Genomic DNA, 20,061 nt, shown 5'->3' on the forward strand with positions numbered 1-20,061 from the left:
GTGCAGACATTTATTGTTTGCGTTAGCAACACGCCTGTCACCAGAAGCGATTTACGATGGGAGCTGTTTGATCGTAGCACACAATCTTTGTCATAAAATCTTCAATTGTCTGTCGTTAGCATCTTCCTGTTTTTTCATTAACAGAACTGCCTTTGGCCTTATAGTCTGTCCATTGCTGTAAAAAAAAAAGCTGACTGGAGTATTTTTGCTGCTTTGAAGAGGGCTATTGTGGAAAAATGGAATCGATACCGATATATGGTTGGCTAGTCGCACTAGCAGCCGCCATGGGTGGATTTCTCTTCGGCTATGAAATGGGCGACATTGGGTAAACACCTTACCTTTAATGTGAATAACTACCCTACTCGTATGGTCGTTTAAGTGAAACACTATGGTATGTGAATGAACGATGGTCGTTTAGGTGTACTTAGTAACACCCGGATTATCAAGTTTCAAAAACCGATTTCCTTCCGGTGTTTTTCTTTAAGCGATTAAGCTGAATGTGCCCTTAACAAAGTACTTGAAATTTTTCAAAAACTTGAACCGCTTTGTTGCAACTGCGTCGGTAAAAAAACGTGACGACACGTTAAAGCCACGCCATGCGAGCCACACGGCCCACACCACTACGCCAGATAACTCAAGTAGCTGCTAAACATGCGCGGCTGCGCTGTCGTTTTTATGTGACAACTGTTTACCATGATATTGGATAAACTTACCGACCCATGTTAAGAATTATATACACCACAAGAATATACATATTAGTGAGTAATATAATCGTCCGGATAAAGAGAATAAAATTTAAATAGTCATAAATGATTAATTAATTTTTTTGCGAATGTCTATTTACTATTTACCCACCGGGATTATATCCTAATTGGATATATCATATATCCTGGCGTTTACTCTGGTTGTAATTGTACATTATGATCTGCAGGCAAGTAATGGGCATGAACAGCTTCGGTGTGGAATTTGGCATCCGAGAAGACGAAATGCTTAATGTTACCCTAGACGACGGCACACTCCTCAATGGCACCGACGACCGTCCCGCGATGCAGTACGAAAACGGTACACTCTGGGTGGACTTGGATGGTTCCTACCTGGAACTGACCAACATTACCCTGCCGCGGCTGCCGGAGACCCAGGACGCCCCGGACATCATGGGATCCATCCCGTTTACCTTCCTGGTCGGCTGCATCGCGGGCGCCGCCTGCGCCTCCATTCTGGCTGACTTCCTCGGCCGGCGCTATTCCATCTTCACCGGTTCCGTGTTTTATATGGTAGGTGGGACCATGCAGACCGGCTGCAGTCATCTGGTTACATTGTACATCGGCCGGGTGGTCTCCGGTATTGGTGTGGGACTGATGAGCGCCGTAGTGCCGTTGTACATCTCCGAGACATCTAAGACATCCATCCGTGGACGGTTAATCACCACCTTCCAACTGATGACGGCTTTCGGGGTGCTGGTGGCCTGCTCCGTCAACGCGGCGATTCTGATGGTGCTCCGCGGGGATTTGCAGTGGCGGCTAGCGCTGGGAATGCAGCTGATTCCGGCGGCGGTTCTGTGGCTGCTGATTATCCTCTTACCCTTTTCTCCACGCTGGCTAATTGATCGTAACCGCGATGACGAAGCGCTTAAGACACTGGCTAAACTGCGCAACCTGCGGCCGGATAATGAGAAGCTCTTGGCCGAATTCGCTACCATCAAAGAGAATGTAAACTATGAGAAGACAGTGGGTAACGCCACGTGGCTGGAACTGCTACAGCCCGGCATCCGCAATCGCGTGGCCCTGGGGATAACCCTGCAGTTTTTCCAGCAATGGACCGGTTGCAACGTAATGCTGTATTATGGCGGGAAAGTGTTCAGTGCCATTGGGATGCCGGTTATTCATGCCTTTGTCACGCTGATAATTCTCAATGCTGGAGTTAATTTCCTCTCAACATTTTTTGCCATGTGGTTAGTGGAACGGATCGGGAGAAAACTGCTGCTGGTTATTGGTGGTTTTCTAATGTGTCTGTGCCATGCCCTTATCGCAACGTGAGTCCGGAGAGAATCCCGAGTGTAGCGAAAATTGATTTGTACGCGGTGTTCTTTGTAGATTTCTCGGGTTGTCGGTAAACGTACAAGAGGATCTGGTATACGGCGCATTAGTGTTCATATACTTGTTCACCATGGTCTTTGCTGCCACCTGGGGTCCCGTGGTGTGGGTGTACCAGTCGGAGATCTTTCCCATGCGGGTGCGCGGCAAAGCCACGGCACTGTGCACAATGTCCAACTGGACGTGGAACGCTATCGTTTCCAAATTGACACCCATTATGCTGGAAGATATAGCGTATTATACCAACGTGGTAAGCCGCTTGATATGGCTTCTACTTTCAACTGTCAAATGCTGTTACAGTATCACGATGCAAAGTTTGCATTATAACGTTAGGCACACTGAACAACGCCGTCTTGGATTGCAGGTATTTTCCTCTTTCTGCTTAGTAATGGCCATTTTCGTATTGATTTTTGTGCCGGAGACTAAGGGAAAGAATCTTGAGCGCATGGATGAAATCTTCGGATCCATCCCGGAAGCAGAAGCTCACCTGGACATTAATCGCAACAAAAAGATTCGCAACATCATGGCACAGGAAGCCGACAAACTGGACGGCGAGCAGCTATATGAGCTGCAACCAGCCGCTCAAAAAGTCGTAGTGTGAGGTAGCATTTGCTGGTGCACAAGCTGAATTTGTTGCTGATCTCAAAAATAATGATACCTAGGCCTTTTGCTTGCTCTGTAAGGAAATATTGGACGTGCCTGAATTAAGCAAAGTTTCGTCGTTCAGTCATTTAAAGAGCGTTGTACTGCCTGTGTTGATTCACAGCACATACTCAATCCTGTAGGGAAGTGACATAATTATACAGATCTGTAGAATGTACTATATACATGTACCGGTACATAACTATAATAATTATTATTGAACCAGTGAGATTTGTACTGGAAGGATAGTGATAGTTGTTAGCGCTAACAACACGCATGCAGCTGAAAAAGCGTGAATGCTTCATGTAATCAACCGGAGCGCAGCGAAGGTTTTCTAATTAGCCGTACCACTTGATAAACGCCGTACGATGGGTTAAACGCCTCCCGTGGTGGCTGCCCATGACACAGAGCCTCCGTAGAGATTTAACATTGTGCTATGCAGAGTTGCGCTGCAGTCTGCAATGGTTTCTCTGCTAGTAACACTGCAGTTCTTTACTCTTTTGTGTTCAATTTTAAATTATTGAAATTGATTTCAATTACATTAAAATAAATTTTTACTAAGCACGATGGAGAATTGTGTGTTCGATATAAGGATAATCCTTCTTTGTTGCGTTTGTAAAGCTGTACAATACAGTACTGTAGCGTGTAGCCTCTACGGTCTATCCATGGCGAACTTGTGAGCAGATTTTGCTGACTTTACTTACTGTCTTTACATTCGGAACCCGGAATGCCAAATCATCCAGCAAAAGAACAGCAGATCATCCAGGAACAGTACACCAAGCTATCAAGAGAGGGAACTTCTGGAGTTGGGCAAAATAAAGTACTTATATAAAAGTGAGGAAGTACGCGATGGAACATTATACATCCATTATCTCTACCGTACAATACTTTGAAAATTACAAAGGGAAACCATTTTACTCCACCGTTTCCTTGTATCACTGCCGTCACTCGGTTGCAGTGTGACCTTAGTCCTGTACGACAGTACATTTGGTAAAATATGTAAGCGTCATGCTCAGCCACAAGTGACCCACAACGTCACCCTCATCGAGTGTCGACGGAAGTCTACGGAAAGGGATGAGTAGAATGGTTGTCGCCTTGTATTAGTCATTATAAAAAAAGCTTACATGCACAGGTATATATCAACTAAACAGAAATGTGCTTCGAATTTCACGCAAGCAGGAGTTCCTGTTTATGCAAAGTTGTAAACGAACTCGGCACCATGTACAGTACTAGGTCACATTTGCTCTCCGAGTCCGCTCTGAGTATTGAGAGTTACTTGCACGCGCAACTGATACAGCGATAGCCCTGCGAAAGTTTCTCGGACAAATTCACTAAAACGTTCGAACGGCGCGTCCTAAACGAATCTAGTTGACAAGTTACTGTCAAGAAACACCACGTAAATTACTTCGCCGATTCTTTGGTATTCTGGGGCTTTTTTGTCGCCCTTCGATAAACACACTTCCGCAGTTTCGCGACCGGACCAAGTATCGTCACATGACCTTCGTAAACGTCATTGCAGCTGGATAAAGTGTTTCATGTGAGGGTACCAATTATTAATGTTGACCAGGATATAGTCATGCAGCTCTCCATTTTTCAGAAGATGGCGAGTTATGTAGTTCGCTTCCACATGGGCTTGAGCCTTGAAAGAATTCGCTTATATACAATTGTCAAAAAAGCGTGGAAACACGTGAATTAAACGGCAGGATGCTAATACAACCCGAGAGAAGCTTCAGAGTCCTACTCGTACCTGAGAATCGTTGCTTAAGAATTATTATAATTATAATAAATGTCAAAAATCTACCACCCGGCAGCGGTAGTTATCATGGTCTATCGTAATTGTGCTGAAACTTTGCTCGTGTTCTACAAAAGAAAACGTCGACAACTGGTGAAATAACGGCAAAATCGGAAACATATGCAATCACAGAAAAGATGTTGCACAGCTTTGCTGACTGCTGTGCTATGTTATTAAAGTTTCGTTTTGAAATGTCTGTTAAACAATGCATATGAAAATGTTTTTAAAAATTACTAAGTAACCAAAAAATAATAGAGTAGTTATCAAAACTTCCTAAACTCGGAAAATATGCTCTGCCAAGCGCTGCGCTCCGGTCTTACAGCGAACCCATCGGTGCATTTCCTAGTTTATGATAAATTTTATTCCGTGCCTGACTACGGAACCAGCGCTTAACTTGTACCTGCAAAGTGTGAATTTGAAAGAAATATAGCTGCATAAATGCAATATTATCAATAATATCAGAGTTGTACTTTGTACAATGTACTGTGATTCGGCCGCATGTTTCCGCTGGTTGTTAAATTTATAATGTAATGTCTTTTGTAGTTGTTTAATTGTTTCTGTATTCGCACGTTTAACGAATAAAAAAATGTGCTCGGTACGTATTTGTACAGTCTATGCACAGTAACGCACTTCGGTAACTTTGCGGGAATACTTTTATGCGGCACATTACATTGATTACAACACAACTTACTCCACGCCAAATACTTTTATGACGCTAATAAAATCATAAGGAAGTCATACGTTAATAAAAATATGTGTCATATTCACCACGTATATTACGGATGTAATGACAAAGAAAAACATTTAATCGATCACCATGTGCAATTTTCTGGCGCTTCCCGCCCCTGGAGTTGGCGTTACCGAGATCACCGACACAGTTGCAACCACATTCGTAAACTGCGTCCGTATGTGATTATGTGACGCTTTGTGTAATTCTATAAGACGGCGGAGACAAGCAGTTAATATTTATAATATATCAACTGGATCACAATTTGAATTAGTGTTTTATCGCTGAAGTCTACGGGTATATCGATCTTGCAACAGACTGCATTGATTAATTTACTCCGCTTTACCATAGTTCTATCTGACTTTGCATAAGAGGATTAGGAGCACTTTATGCTGGACACTGAAGGAAGAAGCTGGACATCGACGTACGGGGTACATGCATACGTACGTTGCGCATGCAGGACGTATGAGATATCTGTATGACTTGCAATATGTCCGACGCTGGCGAAACCTTTCTTTTCTTATGAAAGCATATTTATGCTGCTTTCGTGCCAGCAAGTGTGTCTTTTGAGATGTCAGTTGACAGGTTTACCATACGTGTGCACGTTTTATAAGTTGTAAATTCGATTCGAAGCTACCACCTCATAAATTTTTCAAACAGAAATCTTCTGCACAATATATTACCAGGAAATGGCAATAATTATTTGAGGTGAGTAGGCACCGAATATATTTCCTTCACGCATTTGCAAGATACGTATGCGCTATTTCCATATAATACTTTACGGTAAGTATAGACATTGAAGACTGGATCTTCGTATTAATATTATGGAACCATATATCCGAAGTTTAGGAATACGAGAAGCGTAAAATGTTTCGAATTCCAAAATCCGTAAAACGGTATTTGTTATTCCTGGTTCAACCTTAACAAGATGGGGACACTGGTGACTGTGATTCAGTAACCCACGGCGACTGTACCGACCTATTGACGTTTAATAACACTTAACGCACGCTGGTGCGCTGGCAGAAGTCATTGCTGGCAGACGGTTTTCGCCTTGTCCCTGTTATATCAAGGTCACCGTTCTCCATAATGGCCGTTATTATCAGTATTGCCATTTCTGCAACAAAAGGCATCCGCAGCGTAATCGTCGTGGGTTTATTATTCCTGTTGATGCTGCTTACCTTATCCCTGGCCAGGTATCGTGCATTTAGCTATCGAGAAATATTCCCGACATCGGAAACTCTCAGGTAAATGCACTACGCTACACTGCAATGTGACTGCATAGCATCGCATAGTTAGCTTATGAAATACCAATAGCTGGAAAAAGGTATCGAGGACGCGGGATAGAGTGCAGTGCGCTAAACTGCTATGGAATGCGAAACTGCTATAGAGTGCTAAATTGCTATATGATTTTTTTATTATCAACTTGTACAAGCCAATGCCATTTACGTTAAAACTTTAAATACCCAATAATCAGAACAAGAAAAATAACTCTTCTAACTCTCGAGAACACTCGACCGTCCCCAGGACAGAAGCCGCGTTTCCGCGCTGAATTTCCACACTTATACGTTGCCACAAATACTGAACAGCGCGCGCTTCTCCCGTTTGTTCTTTGATACGCCGGCCGACTTCATTGATGAACTGGTGGGTACTTTCGCTACAACTTCCCATAGTTTCGAGTGCCACTGGCTGGAAAAAATGCCGATCAGTGAGTTCGGAATATAGGTTCCGCTTCCGCACTTCCGCGTCTTCAGCAGCCGATCCCGCTGCTTCTGAACAGCCAGCTATATACGAAGTAGCGAATGTGTCACAAACTGTTACATCCCATATCAGAGGGAGGCCATTTCTCCATGGGAAGAGTGATAAGCCGTCTGGCCGCTTCCCGTCCAGTCTGCACAGTCCGGGAGGCTCCAAGATTGACGGCACCTTTGCTGATCCCAGGCTACGCTGAATCACGCTATTCAGACTCGCATGCCTCCTGAACCTTCCTTGGCTTTTGACGCACGACAATCCATGTAAGCCGCATGTATCAACCATTTCACCACACCGACATTTATGCTCTTTACAAATAGGCGCCCCCATCCGCAAAGCAACAGCGATCCGCAGACCGGCATCGTCCAGCAGTGTGCCAAGGCTGGCGACCGGCAATGCAAACAACCAGGCACTGGCATCCTTAGCAGAGGCAGCCAACAGACGAGCAGAGGCAATAACGTCGGCGCTCTCTTTTAAGGCTTCCAGTTTCCCGGCAGTCAGCATATCCGACCACAAGCGTTGGTTGCTCCGGTCTTCCATCGCAGGTGCACTCTTTCCTGTACGTTCTTCCCAGCACAGCTCAACGTCAGACCGCTCGTCGGGGCAATCTTCGGGCACAATAGTGCGTACTAGCTCGTCGGTAAAATAAAGCGAGGAGAGATAGGCCGGCGTAGCGATTTCTTCGGCTTTAGGCAAACCCAGGCCACCTGATTTTACCGGCAGAGAAGCTTGCACGTAAGTACAGTCGTCCATCACAACATTCGTAATCTCCTCAGCTTTTGACCTAATCACTTCGTCAAACTCCCTGAGCTTCTCTGGATATTTGTAGCAAGCGGCCGCTCTTAGAGTGTACATGAGTCGCGGTAATGACAGACTGTTTCTTAGGAGAAATAACGCTTGCTGCGCCGGCAAAACGCTTAATATAAAAATTCAGTTCTGTTGGTTTATCGCAAGTCAGTCTTACCGAAAGCCAAGCTGCTGTGAGTAACAGTAAATGATGCGTAAAAAATGCCCCAATAATGTGATACCATACCAACTGTCACTGCCACGATAAGTGAATGACCTGACTTATAATAAGTCAGACTGTTGATAAACAACCGAGTACGTGTATGCATTCTCACATCGCACATGCAAGAAAAGCGCGCGAAAAATCAAAAATGCATAATTTGTTTGTCAAAAATATATCACTTCAGCAGGCGACTGTTACAGCTTCACTTGAATTTTGAAAATGCCGCGCAAAAGTAAGCGCAAATTAGCAATAGACCTGATAGAAAGGTTAATTTTGCAAACTGCCGCATACAGCAGAACAAGTTCTTTACTTCAACCGGATGATGACACTTCGCTATCTATTTTTTCCCGCGCCAGGGACGATGATGAATTACGCTATTAATTATTCGGTTTTATCTCGAGCACACCCGCTATCCCGATCCCCGATTAACAGTGCCAAAAAGTGCTCATTTTACTTTCCTTGCGCGGATTGTAGGCAAAGCAGTTCGAACTGGTGTCGACATTTAACTTACATGTGTTAGCAGTAATCCGATAAAATACCAATAATCGCAAATAATAACGAATAAAAAAAAACAGCAATCAGCTTACTCTAAATATTTAAACTGCACAGTTTTTGTGTAAAGCATTGAACGAAATTGTTGGCAATTTTGTTTACACTGGTGTTGGTAATAATGCCACAAATTTCCATACGTACAAAACAACTTGGCAATGCTAGACTGAATTGGATAAGTCAACGATGCCATACGGTAAATCTACTCTAGACTAGATTATCTTTTGGCATGTTTGCCTTAAAGGGGGCATGTGTTGCCGATATGTATCATATTTTGATATCCAATCTGTGGTCTTCTTCTTATCTCATGGTGATTCACATTTCATAACTCATATCTGCCCAAGCGTTGGGCACACTGGCCACATCAGAACTGAAGGACCTAAATGAGTCTGTCAGTTTTTTGATTTGGCCAATTTTACCGTCCAAGCAGTGGCCGATGGACGAGTCCGTAAGGGGAGCACCGAGCAGTTCCAACGTCTCTGGGGTTATCCTCTTAATACCAGGTGCGACTGCGGCAAACCGGTCGTATATGTCTTGTTGTTCCGCTTCAGACCCGCCATAAACATACAGCTCGCACTTTGCGAAGTTGAGTTCTAGACCGATTGTTGGCGCATCATTACAAACTCTGATAAAGACTTCCAAAACCACTTCTGGGTCTCCTCCTGCTGTCCCATCGTCGAGAAACCAGGCACTGAGATCGGACTAGAGACTTTTTGCCAGCTTGTACGAGGCAAGGCAAAACAGCAACGGGCCAAGTGGGTCACCTTGCTGCACCCCATGGGCGGATGGCATCGTAGTTTCGCCGCAGAACAAGGTAGAGGAATTCCTATAACACTGGGAAATGAAATGGAAGTATTGCGGTAATTTGTCAGCAGCTTCTTTCAGAACGACATCGCGACGAATGGTGTTGAACGCGTTACGAAAATCAAGCTTCAACAACACGGAAGGGCTGGCTGGGTGGGCTCGAAGAAATTTCCGGGTGGCATGAACAGCTGCTTCTGCTCCTCCCGGTGTTCCGTAGCCAAACTGCACTGGGCGAGAAAAGCCGCCCAGTTCCGACTGTACACGTCAGCTAATCAATTTACCACACAGGCGTCTTATAGTGCAGCCAATCGCTATGGGCCGTATCCCGCCCGCTTTCTTGTTGAAAGGTATCAACGTGGCGCCAAAAAGCACTGTGCGGACGCTATCGGGAATCGGGTTGAAAACTACGTGATTCACTAACTTTGTAAGCGCCGCTAAAAACACTTCTCCGCATTCGCCAGGTACTTTAACTAACTCTTTTAAGTGCTGTGCTCGCAGTCCGTCAGGGCCAGCTGAAGAACCAGCAGGGAAAGATTTCAACGCGGCTAAAACTTCTTCTGCCGTGAAATCTTGGGGAGAGCCAGCTGGAGGTGCAATGGGAAAATCCAGATCTGCAGGGGGACCTGGGTGTTTTTCCTTAAGAGAATTAAAAACTTCATCTGTCACCGCTGCCACACAGTCGTCTGACGTTAATAGTTTCACAGCGCCACTAATATCGCCATCTTGTAGCTTTGCGTTGACGGCCCTTCTCAGTGCTTCATCGTTAGACCGCTTCTTTTTTGATTTCTTTGGCTTGCTACTCAGACTGGTGCCTTGTAAATTTGCTTTCACGGATGCTGCTAACGTAGGGCCTCGACCAGAGTGCGACGGGGGAGCGTGTAGGTTCTCTAGGGCAAAAAGCAGCAGTTTTGCCCACGCGTCGTCATCGTTCTTTTCGACGCAGTCGACGAAAATCTTGCGTAAGGCTTCCGCACAGGCGCGTCTAGCTCCCGCAGGCACATGGCGGAGGACGGCATGGATTTTTCGTAACTCAATAATTCGATCCTGGAGACTGGAACTGACTGCTGGTTGTGCGAGGTTAGGTTCTGCTGCGGGTCCCTGACGGAGAGCTTTAACGCGGGCCTTCTTGCACACCAGTGAATCACGGTGCATGGACAGTCCATGAGCGGTTTTCACGACTTTTCCGCACAGATCGCATTTAAACTCCATGGTGCGTGTTAATTCCTAAAAACAACTGCCAAAGCCAGAAAAGGAACCAACAAAACCGAGTGAGAACGCATAAGCAGGGAACGACATACCCAGTTTACCGAGAGCCATCGCGATGGACTCAACGGTAATAGATAGCAAAAGCACGCGTTCTCCTCAGGGATAAGTACAAGAGGTTTTCGTTTGGAAGACACATGGGGGTTGGGATCATTTTAAAACAAAACAATCCATTCCCGTTGATGAACAAAACAATCCACAAACGAATATTATTTTTTTCAAATCATACCAGTATCATGTTGATTCTCTGCAGGCGCAACGATTAACAAAGATGAGATTTAGTGGCCTGTTATTTTGTAGTCATTAATTTCCTTCTTTATCGAAAATTAATTTAAAGTAAATGCTATATTGCTATGGAGTGCTAAATTGCTGTATTAAAGTAAGGATTTTAAGGAGAAGACCCGGTATATGCCTTTCCTGGGTCTTTTCCTTTAAATTCCTGCTACATTGGTATTTTATAGTACCCAGTATCATTTGGTACTACGCACAAGGCACACAGCTTTCGTTTTCACACTTTGTATACGAATTTTGCATATATCCTGGGTCTTCTTCCCTTAAAATATGTAATCCTGCCACCGGTGACTGGCGGGGAGTGTAGGACTTCGTTCTCGAAATGTGCAGTACTTGTGCTCGAGTATCACGCATACCTAGCGCTTTAAAAATCACTGCTATGTACGGTTTATACAGGGACATCCGGAAAGACAGTATTAATTTTGCTGCGGGCAGGATTTTTCACGGCTCACAATGCCAACCAACTCACCACATTATGTTTGTCAAAACCCACAAGTGCGGCAGCTCCAGTATCCAGAACATCCTGATGCGTTACGGGAACCGCTATAACTTGACCTTCGTTATCCCCTGGTTCTCCAACAATCTCGGGAACTTTGCGAACTTGGAGCGATTCCGTTCCGACATGGCACTGCCGGTTCCGCGACAATCTTATCCACACTATGACATTTTCGCGCATCATGCACGCTACAATAAAGACGTGATACCGTCACTCATGCCTAAAAATACCGTTTACATTGCCATCGTCCGCGAACCGACAGCCATGTACCAATCAGCGTGGACATATTTTTCTCTTAACCAACGATTCGGTGTTTCTCTGAACGATTTCGCAGCCGATCCACACCGGTTCTATTTCAACAGCACTGATAATCGTTCGCTACAGTTTGCCAGGAATCCAATGTTGTCGGATTTCGGGCTGGAGAAAGAAGATTTCGATAACATGACGGTATTGCAAGAAACCATTGATTATATCGACAAACGGTTTGCGCTGGTGATGATCAGTGATTATATGGATGAGTCGTTGGTATTACTGCGGCAGTTGCTGTGCTGGGAATGGGATGATGTTGTAGAGTTCCATTTAAACCGGCAAAATAACCATCCAACAAAGCTGACCAAAAAGGTTACGGACAATATTTTGGCTTGGAATAGTGGTGATAATATGCTGTACCGGCATTTTTTGATGCGCTTTCGGGAGAAATGGGCAATGTATGGCGATAAAAAAATGACCGAAGATGTGAAAAAATTGCGGTTATTACGGAAAGATTGGAAAGAGAAGTGTAGACGCGCTAGCGGATTGCATAACGCGGTGGGGGAAAAAGAGAGGGAGAACTGCTGGTTTCTATGCATGCACGAATTGGAATTTACGGACAGAATCCGTGTAAAATTGTGGCCGAATTATGGATTTGAAATTCAGTACGAGAATAAAAAATCTGATGGCAAATACTGTTACAAAAATTTCCGTGTGGCAGAGGCGGTGAGGTGACACGACGAGTATGCACCAAACTGTCAGAGACAATAACCTGTCGTATCGTTCCATGATCCGCATCCAGGGAACCAGCAACACTATATGGCCGATTTAGCGTCGAGTTCTCGAGCTGGTGATCTTCGATAATTACCAATAATACTCGTACATTCGAAAACAGCTTATAATTACATTGGTTACTAGCTGATTACCACCGGCTGCGTTTAACCGCGAAGCTAACATGTACAAAGGTGTGCCAGATATGCACTCAAGGTGTCGGCATCGCTATCACCTTAACGGTAGAATAATTATGCTACTTACAGTAATTGTAATTTCGTACGGACTGACCTTTCTGTGCTGTTGTGCTTGTTGGACTCCTACTTCCGACGAAGCAACAAGTAATTGTAATTATCTCTAGTATCTCTCTATGCTTATGTCATTTTTCTATTTTGTTTTGCTTATCTCATTCGGAATCGCATTCGGAATCGCATCATTATGCGTAGTTTCAGAACGTGACGTGACACTACCGAAACATTTGAGTAGTCATTCGTTAACCGTGGCAGCATAGTGCGACATTCCGTACTCCTACAGGAACGGCAGTGAGGATACAGTACATAACTGTACAATACGGTACATAACTGTACAGTATGTCTACTAAAGTCTCCATGCATTGTGCAGCATATGGCACACTGTAGGTAAGAGAGTAGGGACTGTAAGAGTATATTTCCGGCCCTTTATATTATGGGCCCAATCCTGTACCCTATGAGTAGTTAACTTCAAAGACACTGCACGTCCAGCAAACGCTTATCGGCGATCAATATCAACAAAATTAAACAGGCCTGCATTCTTGCCTCCTCCCACTGCGCCCTGGTGTGCTATGCCGGTCTTGGAATAAAACGAATTATTATTGATTGACATTTGTGCATGGCACGCATGCCATGCACACGCATCAATACTTCTATCACAGTACCATTACTTTGTATGCCAGCTGTTTATATATCCCGTCCAGCACTGGTGGTAACGTTATAAACAACGGCTTCGCACAGCTACTAACATACCAGCTAGGACTTGGAACCCGTGCTGCATTAGTGGCGTGCAACTTGTAACAACTCCTCTCCTTGTTTAAAGCGGGGACATATTCTGCTGGTTAACTGTCACTGTCACTTTTTCCATTGACTTTTGTTCACGTGCTTGTCTGGAGATCTCGGGTTGAAGATGGACTGGAATGGTGCATCTATTGCCGTGCAAAGCGCTTTATTATTTTCGCATACAAATCGCTGTGATGGACTCCGGCGAAACACATCACATAATATTATATAGATATGATATATCGTACCTCAAGTTAAGCACCGATACACCCGAATACAGATCAGCAATTATTTGCGCTGGTCGGACGGGTTGCAGCGCTAGCGCGGGATCATGGAGCTGGACTTGGAATTCCAACTGGAAGTGGGCTTTGAACCATGGCCGTACCGGCGCTTCGGCCGCAGTGTCAGCAGCGGCAACACCGTCATGGTGCTGCTAAACAACGCCTGGTACCTGGGCTTCATCGAGGACATTTCCGACGACCAGCAGCAAATATTTGTCAACTTTCGTTGCAGCGAATTACCGGCCGCTTGGTTGCCCGCCCACCGTGTCTTCCCCCACGCCCTCTTCACGGAAGCGGGCGGCAGCTTCTACACGGTGCTGGCGGCACTGCGCAGAGAGCCCAGCGCACCGCTGATCTTCCGGCCGGCCGCCGTTGTTGGCTTCTGCCTCAGCGGCCCCGGGTTAATGTGCTGCGTGCAGACAAGGACTGATGCCGGTGCTCAGCGCCATCTCCTGCATCCACTGCAGATTGCCGCCGAGCGGCCGCCCCGTCGACCGCTGCTACTGCTCCCACCATCGCCGCGCGAGTGCGTCTACGCCGCCTACACGACGGACACGGTGGACGTGGCGCACATCAACAGTATCGATGAGAACCGGCTGCAGTTTGAGATGCGGCGTGCGGTGTACGCTGCGCAGTGCCGTGCACTTAATGGCCGGCCACGGCAGACATACGGCGGGGTCCAGGACATACGGTATTACATGCGTCTAAGCAAGGATTCCGTCAAGTTTCTCATCTGGCAGCGTCAGGAAAGCGATTATCCGTGGAATCCTGAGATGCTCTCGGAATGCGTCCGTCGCTGCTTGGACAGTGGTATATTGGCCAACAAAAATATCAACGCTGCAGCTTTTACAAGGCTTGGCTGCAGTGCAATTTCGCATGAAGCCGACGACTGCGGGCGGTTGACTAGTCTACCGTTGGAAATCGTCGAGTGTCTGTTTGACATGATGGATATTGTCACTCGCACCACAATACAACGGTAAAAAATTTATGTGTTTTATAAGTTGTTAGCCACATCATTGCGCGAGGGCGAGTCGATCTATTGAAATTGTGGAACTGGAAAGTGTTACGTGACGCTCTTCATGGCATTAAGCAAATTTTATGCTCTTGATGAAGGCTTTAATTACAGCTTTTTGCTGCGCTTGTAGGGTTAGTCCAATCTGGAACGGCGTGGCCAAGCGCTGCTGCTTACTACAGCGGCATTGCGTCATCGATTTGGGCCTGCGCGTACGCAGCGCTAACATGTACGACGAAATGTACCGTCTCGGCCAGCAGCTGTACTACGGCCTGGGCAGTGCGGTGCAGACCCTGGTGCTGACGCGGTGGCGGCCCGGCGAGCACTGGCTGGCTGAGCGAAGTCACTACATTGGCAACAGCGACGTGACCGTCATTCGGCAGATCGTCAGAATCCTCCGACCTGTCCCGGCCGCCATAGCCCCAACGACACGGCCAGTGCAGCGTATCGTCTGCCACCGCTGTGTCGTCAGCGGCGATCTGCCCACAGACTGGTCGATGGTCGGTGACTGGCCGGCCAGCGCCGATACGCCGCTCTACTTTCCCCTCTACCACTTGTCGCCGCTCATGGACGTGTGCTGCGGCCAGCTGATCCTGCTGGATTACGTCCAGAACGACGCCCTGCAGCACTTTCATCATCTGCGGCCCTTCTGGCACCCTGCCGACTGGACCCCCTTGACTGATGAGCCCTATCAGAGTCGCGACCCGGCGCCGCCGCTGCGGGTGGCCGTGCCCTTCCTGCGTCTAGACTGCACCGACCAGGATGCTGTCGGGCTCTTATCCACCATGCGGGCGGCCATGGAGGCCGCCCTCTCGGAACCGTCCCCGGAGATGCGGCGGATGGCCACGGACATGTACGAGTTCTGGCGCACCCGGGACACCTACTGGCCCTTCCTTCGCCATCTCTTCACAGCGTAAGTATGAAAACATCCCGCGTCTGAAACGTTCATGTCTAATTTGTGAATCGGACCCGGCGTCCTGGAGTAAAAAGGAACGTCACCGTGTAAAGTACATGGCACTATATGCACGTAATCGCGTGCGTTGTTTTGCAGCACCGAGCCGGGCGGGCCGACATGGCAGCACGCCGACTTCCCCAGCACGCCACTGCCGCAGTTGAGCCGCTTAACCGTCTTCGCTCTGGACTCTATGTGGTACGCGTGCAACAGTGCCGCTGGCGACACGGAACCGCAATAATAATCTTCCAGTGATCCAATATTTTTGACCAATCGAGAACAATTAATTACAGAGGTACAAGCATATATTCCCCAGTTACACTATCAGTTTTATACTGTCCATCTTTTCGTTCTGCATGTTCGTTCGTATGTGCAAATTGTATATCAGTATATGTAGTCAGCATTTATAATAATGTACCTAGATACTCGTAGATGTTACCTCGTAGATCGGAAATACAATAACTATACGTCCACAATAATGCTAAAAACTCGTCATATACGAACTTACTGTACCGCATGGGATAGATTACACCTTAGCTCGAAATTTGTGGAATAGAGGCGCCGGCAGAATCATTTCCTAATCAGCATACTCTGTATATTATCACAAAGAACCTGTTTAGTAATTATTCCATTTAATGAAAAGCCCGTCGATTTAAGCTTAAAATTGTTATTTTGCTACAAATTTGTTGTAAGAAAAAAATTAGTAACAGTTGAATTCAACGAAAGCAGCTATAACTTGAAGGAGGCAGCCGGCGTAATTACTTAATGTTCAGCAGGTCGTAGCGCTTGCCGCTTCATAGTTCTTGGCGCCTCGGATTTTGACGCTGCCACTGCACTACCATATTTCACATTTTTACTTGGTGCAATTGGAGCCAGCGTAGTAGTTACAGATTAAAAAATTTATAACACGACTGCTTGTTGATGACTTCCTTCAATGTCGGTTTCAAAATTTCTTTCGTAGTAAGTCAGCAATGAATTAGACTTTACTTTATACCTACGGTGGCCCGTCTGTACTGCCGACGCAACTGATTAGCTTTGCTGAGTAGCTCTCCGGATTTTAACCTTTAGCTGTCCTGTTTTACGTAAATTAGCAAATAATTTTGCGAACAAAAAAATAATGAAGAAAAATATTGAACAAAAATAATTTAAGTTTTTCCCAAACCCCGTTTTCTAATATTATGCAGTACCGTAGTTAATCGATCAATAGAACTGTAGTTAAGTATCTGTTGGCTACTCTGCGGTACGGCATGCATACGCACTTCGTTAACTTTATACAACAAAATATAAGGCTAATAAAGACTTAGTCATAAGGAAGTAATACGTTAATACGAGTAAGAATAATATGTGTCACATATATCGCCATGAACATTATTTTACTGATAGTACACTCTCTACGGCACTCTCTATAGTACACTCTCTACGGCTATTCCAGTATACTGCGCCTGGAGAACTCATTGCTTGCCGACTTTCCGATGCCAAAAAGGACAGCATTGGTCAATATGACCGTAGCTGATTTATCTGGCGACCTCTGCAAAACGCCCTTGCAGTGCAGTTCTCCTGGGATTATCGCTGCCTTTAATACTCGTCACAGTATCCCTTGCCCGGGATTATGCATACGACTATCGAAAATTATTTCAGCCGCCGGAAGCGGTAAGGTACGTTTGTACGCTGTTAGAATGTCGCGCGAATTTTTTTAAATTAATGTATCCGGCAGTCACAATTCCCTTAATGTGCAAAGGCACGCTTAAGTACCGTTGCAAATTGTACCAGCGCCTACGTGGCTTTGTGTACTTCTTAAAACGATGCTCTTAACACTCGCACAATTTCTACTAAAGGCGCAATAAATGCTAACAAATTTGAGAAGAAATTCAGTAGCTGTGTCATGTTCCGCAGCCTTACATGTATTCCTAGAAAATTCCATGATCTACAAAACTGACTAAAACTTCATGAAAATATGCCTACCGTGGCAATGTTAGTAAACAAAAACGGGAGAACTTCCCAACCGGAAGTGATATGCCTTTTTCGTCTCAACAAGAATTGCTCATACAGCGCTTCCCGGGAGCATTCGGCTGTTCAGGTTTGGAAAGAATGCGAGGTCACGAAGCAGGTATGTTTACGATTACCAGGATCGAGAAAAACCAGTTTACTCTGCGGCCAGAACGCAGGCGAAACGACGTCCCGTAAGAACAGAGGAAGAAACGAAACTAAAATAGGTTCAGAAATAGAATGGGCAGCTTCCGATAATGCGTCTAGTCATGCTACGCTCAAGCGCTACGCTCAAGCTGGTCAGAACAGACAGTCACAACATGGTGAACCGCTTAGATAACACTCATCCGCTTTAATATTTGGTTGCGAATTTTGGGATCGCTATGACTGCGAAAAAAAAAGGCGGAAATCGGCGACAGCCAGCATTCTGCTACAGCTTGTATATAAAGCACAATAAAATATGTTCGGGCTTGGTGTTAATGGGTACTGGGTATTATTATTAAAATAGACAGATTGTCGATTTTAAAATAGACAAGTTTCAGTCGACTGGGTTCTTCTTTGTCTGCCACTGGACTACGATCATACTTCATACATAGTACTTTTCACTCACAGTAACAGAACGGTCAAGAAATTAGAGCACTGGACGCTGTGGGCAAGATGTGAGTGAGGAAGCGGAAGAGACAACAGGACCATTAATAAACCCCGCTACTACTTTGTCCGTCTCAACTTCATACTATTTTGAAAGTATTATCGAATGAACATGATTACTGCTTATTAAACAACCCGAATTTTGCGAAAAACAAACTGAAAATGTGGCTCTCATTCCTTGACCTTTAAGTTTTCGCATAGAAACACAATTACGAAAGGTGCTGAGATCAGGATCTCTCACGCGAAAATAGAAGGACTATGATGAAAGCGGGGGAATTTTCGTTACTGCCCCACTTCGCTGCCCTGGGTTGTAGTAGAATTACGTTATGTCATCCACCTTCCCAATCGGAGGTTGCGCAAATCCCTTTTACTCTAATCTACATGTACATTTGTGCCTGCAAAATGACAGAAAACAGCTTTGGGTGCGCGACAGTTGCCCGTGCATGTACATGAAGGTGGTACCAATATGTCCCTTAACCGTTTGGTAATCGAAATAGGTCACGATAACACTGCACCGAAATACCGCAACGTTAGCAATCGAGACTACAAAACCTCACACGGAAAACTGACAGCGTGACACACACCCCGCTGTCCGGGTACGGTTTATGTGACTGTCCGGTGGCGGTGCCCTACAAAACACGTTAATTTCTACTATGCATTTTTTTATAGGAATATCCGGAGCTACAGCATCAGTTTCGGTACGAGCAGAATGTCTTCCGGTTCACACTGCCAACCAACGCGTCACATTATGTTCGTCAAGAAGCACAAATGCGGCAGCTCCATCATCCAGAACATCCTGATGCGCTACGGAAATCGTCACGACCTGACCTTTGTCATCCCCTGGTTCTCCAACAACCTCGGATCATTTGCAAACTTTGAGCGATTCCGTCCCGACATGGCACTGCCGGTTCCGCAACAATCTAGTCCACACTATGACATTTTTTCTCACCACGCACGATACAATAAAGACGTCATACCGGCACTCATGCCTAAAGACACCGTTTACATCGGTATCGTTCGCGAACCTGCATCCATGTTCCAATCAACGTGGACCTGATTTATACTAAGGTCCAGAGTTACTATTAGCGATTTCAGCGCCAAGCACTTTTTTGCACTGTCTCTAGATAATTCCGGTACAAAACCATTCACATTGCAAGCATTGGGTCGCGTAACCGGTATTCTTTGCAGCTGTAAACAACGTAATACAAAACACATACTGACAGCAATTGCAGAGTAGTGACTGAGAGTACAGCAATTACCGTAGTGCAGTGGTACTGTTTTCATCCATATGTACTCCAACCGTTGTGCTAGTGAGTAGTAAACACAGGTTGTGGTCGGCCATTAATAAAATCAGACCGATTTCTACGTGTTTTTTTGCTTTTTCTATTACTCGCACATGAACAGAGCACACTGTATTAATTAAGGCTTTTTTGCAAGTTTCTAAAATTCGAAATTTTAATCGTGCAGTATGAGTCACAGCTGGCGAATTGATACGTTGATACTAATAGTTGATAATCGATACATAGTATTTCAAAATAAAATAAAACATGCCATAAATGTGAAAATGGAGAAATCTGCGCGAATTTACATGTCGACAAATAAGAAATCTGAACAAAAGCATTTGACCGGGAGAGAAAACAGAAAACAACCATAGAAAAACGTAGTTACAAAAGCCGGATAAAATATACCACATTTCTTTCATAGAAATAGAAACCT

At 45.4% G+C, this 20,061-nt stretch overlaps 3 protein-coding genes across 3 annotated transcripts; all 3 read left to right on the plus strand.

Annotated features, from left to right (window-relative positions):
• Positions 1-2,893, plus strand: LOC129601301 (uncharacterized). Its single transcript, XM_055500077.1, has 4 exons — positions 1-325; positions 932-2,032; positions 2,094-2,343; positions 2,458-2,893. The coding sequence occupies exons 1-4, from the start codon at positions 237-239 to the stop codon at positions 2,692-2,694; spliced, it is 1,677 nt and encodes a 558-aa protein (XP_055356052.1). The 5' UTR covers positions 1-236; the 3' UTR covers positions 2,695-2,893.
• A 3,526-nt stretch (positions 2,894-6,419) lies between these two features.
• LOC129601308 (galactose-3-O-sulfotransferase 4-like) lies at positions 6,420-12,399 on the plus strand. Its single transcript, XM_055500084.1, has 2 exons — positions 6,420-6,498; positions 11,316-12,399. Exons 1-2 carry the CDS (start codon positions 6,422-6,424, stop codon positions 12,397-12,399), a joined length of 1,161 nt encoding a protein of 386 aa, XP_055356059.1. The 5' UTR covers positions 6,420-6,421.
• A 1,048-nt stretch (positions 12,400-13,447) lies between these two features.
• Positions 13,448-19,657, plus strand: LOC129601306 (uncharacterized). The gene is made up of 5 exons (XM_055500082.1): positions 13,448-14,723; positions 14,893-15,672; positions 15,811-16,006; positions 17,121-17,366; positions 19,015-19,657. Exons 1-3 carry the CDS (start codon positions 13,798-13,800, stop codon positions 15,950-15,952), a joined length of 1,848 nt encoding a protein of 615 aa, XP_055356057.1. The 5' UTR covers positions 13,448-13,797; the 3' UTR covers positions 15,953-16,006; positions 17,121-17,366; positions 19,015-19,657.
• The last annotated feature ends 404 nt before the right edge of the window (positions 19,658-20,061 follow it).

The sequence above is a fragment of the Paramacrobiotus metropolitanus genome, unplaced genomic scaffold, assembly GCF_019649055.1.
Source record: "Paramacrobiotus metropolitanus isolate TYO unplaced genomic scaffold, Prichtersi_v1.0 Parri_scaffold0000228, whole genome shotgun sequence".
Taxonomy (NCBI): Eukaryota; Metazoa; Tardigrada; class Eutardigrada; order Parachela; family Macrobiotidae; genus Paramacrobiotus; species Paramacrobiotus metropolitanus.